The sequence below is a fragment of the Acomys minous genome, assembly GCF_964271855.1.
Source record: "Acomys minous genome assembly, chromosome: 2".
In the NCBI taxonomy this organism is placed as follows: domain Eukaryota; kingdom Metazoa; phylum Chordata; class Mammalia; order Rodentia; family Muridae; genus Acomys; species Acomys minous.
In genome coordinates, this window is record NC_140484.1 from 79,264,849 (window position 1) to 79,270,960 (window position 6,112).

General features: G+C 44.3%; 1 protein-coding gene across 1 annotated transcript; it reads left to right on the forward strand.

The window, feature by feature from the left end:
• Positions 1–1,996: 1,996 nt before the first annotated feature.
• THUMPD1 (THUMP domain 1 NAT10 acetyltransferase adaptor) lies at positions 1,997–6,091 on the forward strand. The gene is made up of 4 exons (XM_084767389.1): positions 1,997–2,297; positions 3,379–3,553; positions 4,413–4,661; positions 5,626–6,091. The coding sequence occupies exons 1-4, from the start codon at positions 2,067–2,069 to the stop codon at positions 6,030–6,032; spliced, it is 1,062 nt and encodes a 353-aa protein (XP_084623515.1). The 5' UTR covers positions 1,997–2,066; the 3' UTR covers positions 6,033–6,091.
• The last annotated feature ends 21 nt before the right edge of the window (positions 6,092–6,112 follow it).

Here is a 6,112-nt window from a genome sequence, read left to right on the forward strand (position 1 = left end):
CACCTGGCTGCTTGTGATGGACTGTGCTTATTCTTAATTTTCTTTTAAATTCGAAATTTTAGGTTTCCGTTTTCTTATGTAGGGACCTGGATGTTTGGCTTCCCGTTTAATTACTTTGAAACACTAACTACGATCTATACTACTTAAACTGTGCTAAGATTCAGGTGGATATGTCACACTTTCCCTAATTTTTAGCTTTCATCTCTTCGTCTCCACTCTTATTTGGATGAGGTTTGTAGGTAAAAATGAAAGAGAACATTCTGCATGATCCCTGAGCACCCCCATCAACCCAGGCTTGTCTTGGTCTTGTAGCAGTATTTGTTTAACTATTTTTATTGGTTTCTTATACCTCTACCTCCCTTCCAACCCTTCTCCACCCTATCTCTTCCAAACCCCAACATTAGGTAGAAGAGAAAGAAGGTTAGACAGGAGAGAGCTAGACCTCTATAGGCAACTTCCTGCTGATAGGATATGTAGTTCCTTGGGGGCAAGTCCAATCTTCATCTTCAGGATATCAGCAGTCCAGCAAACCAGAAAGCCAGCAATAGCAAACACAGCAGCAGGATGAAACACCAGCAGTGGGGGCAGCATCCACCACAGGCCCTCTGGGGGACCACCCATTTATACTCTCTCAAGAGTTCCCAGAATTAAACTATCTGTAGTTGGCACAAATCACACCCTTGCCAGAGCACAAGACACATTGTGGTCATCTGCTGTGGACAGTGTGAAGCAGCCCCATATCCCACACCTGTGATTAAAACAAAAACATATTCACATAGCATAACCAGGTTTTTAAAGAAACCAAATTCTCATTATAGGTCCTAGCCTGCGCCATTTTTCCAATGTGTACTTGACCTGTCATCCTTTCTCCTAATCCCGAACATCACTCTTCCAATTAACCCTTTGTCTTACGAGTTAGGGTCCAAAAAATCCAAAACAACCCAAGCAGACACATGAGTCCAGCAAAGCAAGATCTATATTTGAATAAGGCAGCAAAATCTGAGCAGTCGGGCATAACAGCTCAGACTCAGAAGTTGACTGCGTCTTTGGACACTTGTCATAGTAAGTATTTAACCAGATGATAAAAATATTGTACTCAGGCCACTACTGATGATCAGGGCTGCAGTACAGACTCGGGAGCTTACTTGTGATCTGGAGCCAGAGTGGTACATAGTTTTTAAGCACGTGCGTATGTGTGTATGTGAGGATACATGTATATGAGCACAGGAGGCTATCAGAGCACAGTTGCTGGCTTAGTTTCTCTCCTTTCACCGTGTGGGGTCCTGGGATCCTCAAACTTGGGACAGTTGAGTTGGCCTGCTGATCCAGAAGGTTTTTAGTTTTGTTTTTAAATTCTTGATTTATTTCTATAATCCATTCCAGATGTGGTGGGGGGCACTAGATTAGATACTCTTTTGGGGACGAAACCTCTTTTTTTCTCAGGGGTTTTGTTCAGAAGCAAGCACTGTAATTTGGCTGACACAATGTCACTCTCACATGTCTGACAGAAGCATGGAGAAACTGATTAATACAGTAGTTCTAGTATTAATACGGACACATTTTACAACTGAATGCTTAACGTTTCCATGGCGCCAGGGATTTGCACATCCTCTCATAACACCACCAGAGGAAATTGTATTGAATGTGCAAATTTGATAGACTTTAGTGACTCCTGCAAAACCTTATTATAAGGAAAATAAATATCATATTCTGCTGATAGCGCGACCTCCGTACTTTAGACAGCGATTAACACGATAAACATTAACTTTAAAAAAAATCAATAAATATGAATGTGTAAATAAACCAGTTCTTTGCAAGCACAATTTACATCCGGCTGGAGTTTTACATGCAGCTGGAGTCCAAAATCTACCTTTCAGCCCTGGCTCGGCCTTAAAGGGGCTATTACTTTGTGCGAGGGGCGGGGCGTGGCGTGGCCGGGCTGGGAGTGCCCAGTGCCACCCGAAGGCGGTTTGCAGGACCGCAAGGGCTGACGGTCGCGTACGTGTGACGCAATCGCCCTGCGTCTGCGCAGACGAAGACGCCAAGGAACGTGGAGCCCAGGGACCATGGCGGCCCCTGCCCAGCAGTCCCCTCAGCCAGTCGGTGGAAAGCGCAAAGGGAAGGGCCAGTTCCTGCCGGCCAAGCGGGCCCGGCGCTGTGACGCAGGCGGGCCACGGCAGCTGGAACCCGGCCTGCAGGGCATCCTCATCACCTGCAACATGAACGAGCGCAAGTGCGTGGAGGAGGCCTACAGCCTGCTCAACGAGTACGGCGACGACATGTACGGGCCCGAAAAGGTACCAGCCTCGGGGAGAGCGAGCCGCCTGCGGGTCTCTTGCGGGCTGCGGAGGCAGCAGTTGCTGCGATGCGTCTGTACGGTGCTTGCATGACCCCATTTACCTTCCCGCCTCCTCCGGGTGTGGCTGCTGTTGCAGGCTCAGGCATGGTGGGTGTGTGCTGACGGGCTGGCCCCTTAGGCTTTTCTGGCATCTCTAAGACAGTGCCTCCCGTGTATTGATTGCCTCCTGTGAACCAGGTAGTGTGCTGAAGACCATTCAGAGGCGTACTCCTTGCGACAGTGCGAAGTTGCTACAAGCTAAAATCCCTCGGAGGTAGTGGAAATCTGTCAGGAATGCTATTTTCCAGGTGCACTTGAAAATGCATTTAAGAAACAACTCGTGAACCCCAAATTGGCTGCCGCGTTATTATTGAACACACGTGCACACCCTGAAGTGTGGAGCAAGATAGTGCAGCGGGCCCCATTATTTGAGAGGAGAGGGCAGCATATGAATCTGTAACGGCCTCTTCAATGAGCAGTTGTTTTTGTTACCTGATTGAAAACCCTCTTGGTAGGACAGAGGACTGGGTAACTGGCACATGTCCTGGCTATGCTGATGCCTTGTGCGAGTCCTCTTTTGGTTGTGTACTTTTGGCCACACGTAGGGATTACAAGCATTGGCCGCTGTACTGGGTTTAAGCAAGTTGTTGACTTCCTACTGAATGCCCTGTTTTTTACAGCAGGAGTAAAGGTTTTTAGTTCTCTTACACATTTGATTCTAATCTTCCCCAAAAGAAGGCACCCTGCTGGTCACAATGGTATGTAATGGCCTTCTTAAGGTCCACTCTGACATGCTTCCTCTGGTGAGCACATTGCCTGCCTGCCATCGTCAAGGTGGGTCTCAAAGCATTTTCAGACGACATATAAAGAGAATTCATTTTTTAATGTACATTTTGGAATTAGTATTATTTTAATCTAATAAAAAAGTTTGTTGTCAGCATTAAAAGCTCTGCCACTGGGGGTTTCATGTAAGTAGTTAATTATGGTGTTTGAACATGAACTGTTGTGTAATTTTTGCCTATTGGTTTTTATATAAACAGTTTATAGACAAGGACCAGCAGCTCTCCGGAAGTGAGGGAGATGACGATGATGTGGAGGCTGCCTTGAAGAAAGAAGTTGGTGACATTAAGGCTTCTACACAGATGAGGCTGAGAAGATTCCAGTCAATGGAGAGCGGAGCAAATAATGTGGTCTTCATCAGGACACTTGGGATAGGTGTGTCTGAGAGATAAAAGTCGCCCTAAGATCGGCAGCCCATAGTATCTGGGCATCTCTTGTCTTAGCAGATACTGTCTAGACAGTGGATTCATGGGTATCGCTGTTAATTTCCCTGTGGTAACTTCCCCATGTTTCACTAGCAGTATATCAATGTCAGATGACATATACCACACTCGGGGGATTTGCTTCTTACTCCACATTTTGGAAATGGTGTTATTTTAGTTTCCTAGTAATGTGGAGAAGTGGAGGGCGGTGAGTATAGCATTGGCTTGAGGGTAGGGACCTGGCTGTGCTGCGTCCTTCCATTGCATATAACTTAACATAGAGGGAAAGTGTATATTGTGTCTCAGAAGAGCAGCTGCTTCTCAGTGCCAGACCTAGTTACCATTTAGGCATGGAGGGCCTGATCCAATTAACTGTAACCCGGAAATAGAATTCCTTTGACCCTCAAATGTGATCACTAATTTGAAAACACTGATGTCTCGGGCAGATGTAGAAGTAGGCAGTGAGTCACTGTGTCATGGTGTGGGGTCCCTACCCAGCAGAGAGCCGGATTTCACTAGGGGATCGAGTAAAGCTTTAAGTGATGTGCAGATTTTGTTTATGAAAATGTGCTGTGTAATGCTTGTTACTCTAATTTGTGTTAGAAGAAAACAACAGTGTTATGGTTTAAGGTGGGACATCTCCAGAGCATTGCTTTTGGAGACTCTTAATCAACATTTATTTTTAGCAAAGGCAGTAAAGATGATGAAAAGTTAAAATGCTAGATATATGATAGGTTCTGGAGAAATACTAGTTGATAAAACAAAACAAACAAGCTTTATTTTCCTGTGTTGCTTTTTTCTTTTTCTCTTAGAGCCTGAGAAATTAGTGCATCATATTCTCCAGGATATGTACAAAACCAAGAAAAAGAAGACACGAGTTATTCTGCGAATGTTGCCCATCTCGGGCACATGCAAAGCTTTCTTAGAGGATATGAAAAAATATGCAGAAACATTTTTGGAACCCTGGTTTAAAGCCCCAAACAAGGGGACATTTCAGATTGTTTACAAATCTCGTAATAACAGCCACATGAATAGAGAAGAAGTTATCAAAGAGCTGGCAGGTAAGTTCTCTAAATAATTTTATATAGCTGGCTGTGGTTAATACTTATACTCAAGGATTTTTAAGTTTAAGTAGTACTATATATTTTTTTTTCAACACATATATCAGATCTAACTGATACTGGGATGTGAGGTAGATTCCCTGGTAAAATCCTTTGCAAATCAAAATTGAATATTTGGAAAAGCATACTTGTCTGCCCATACTGTTGGGAGATTGGTCATTAGATTCCCCCGGAGATGCCAAAGCGTGTGAGTGCTCAGGTAAGTCTTATGTAAAACTGGCTGTTTTGGTGTAGTATTTGCATATAACTTGGATACATTCTCTTGTATATTTTATATCATCTTTGGATTACTTAGAATACTAAGTTAAGCTGTCTTGTTTAGGGATAATGACAATTAAAATCAGTCTGTTCGTGTTAAGTACAGATATTATTTTCTTCCCTAAGTATTCTGATTCACACTTAATTGGTTTGTGCACATGAGTGCAGTGCCCACAGAGGCCAGAAGAGCTGCCATAGCCTTTTAAGCTAGAGCTAACAGGTGATTGTATAGCCTCTAACATGAGTGCTGGGAACAGATGGGTTCTGCAAGAGCAGTGAATGCACGTAGCCACTGAGTCATCTCTCCACTCCGCCCAGTGTTCTCTTATTAAACGCCTCAAGGCCATTCATATTAATTGATTAAAAGCATTGATGGAGCCAGGCACACATGCCCATGATCCCACAGTTGGGAGGCAGAGGCAGGAGAATTTATTTCAATTCCAAGCCAGCCTGATGTACATAGTGAGTTTCAGGCCAACTCTAGACCTTGTCTTGAAAACAAAAAAGTATTAATGGAAATTGATTGATGGCCACAAAGAACCATGAATTTTTATAAACCCAGGTAATAAAGTATGAAGGTCTGTTTGACTCCATCAAGCTTAATGATGCCCTTCCTTCTTGGCCCATTTTCCTATGTGTGTTACAGGAATAGTCGGTAGCCTCAACGCAGAAAACAAAGTGGATCTCACGAACCCAGAATACACAGTGGTAGTAGAAATCATCAAAGCTGTGTGTTGCCTGAGTGTGGTGAAAGATTATGTGCTGTTCAGAAAGTACAACCTCCAAGAGGTAGTGAAGAGTGCAAAGGACTCACAGCCTCAGCCGAAGCTGGGAAATGGGGAAGAAGCAAAATTGAAACCTGATGGCAAGTTAAGTCAAAGTGATCCCTGTGGAGAGAAAAATAATCAGCAGGCGGCTCCAGAGAGTAGTGAGGAGCTGGGGCAGACAGAACCAAGGTCGGAAGCCCAGGCTAACCCTGAGGGAGTCGCTAAACCTGAACTTGAAAGTCAAGTGTCAGAAGGACCCACGTCAAAAGACAGTGAACTTGCATAGGTCATTCTGCGGGGGAGGTGGGTCTCAGCTGGGGTAACAAGTAAAATTGTGATAATATATTTTGACTTTTTGTGTGCTGC

Excerpts from the sequence above, each read along its gene's own strand:
- THUMPD1 (XM_084767389.1), top strand. The coding sequence starts at position 2,067 with ATGGCGGCCCCTGCCCAGCAGTCCCCTCAGCCAGTCGGTGGAAAGCGC. Across the intron at positions 2,298-3,378 it reads ACATGTACGGGCCCGAAAAG|TTTATAGACAAGGACCAGCA; the intron begins GTACCAGCCTCG and ends TTATATAAACAG. Across the intron at positions 3,554-4,412 it reads CATCAGGACACTTGGGATAG|AGCCTGAGAAATTAGTGCAT; the intron begins GTGTGTCTGAGA and ends TTTTTCTCTTAG.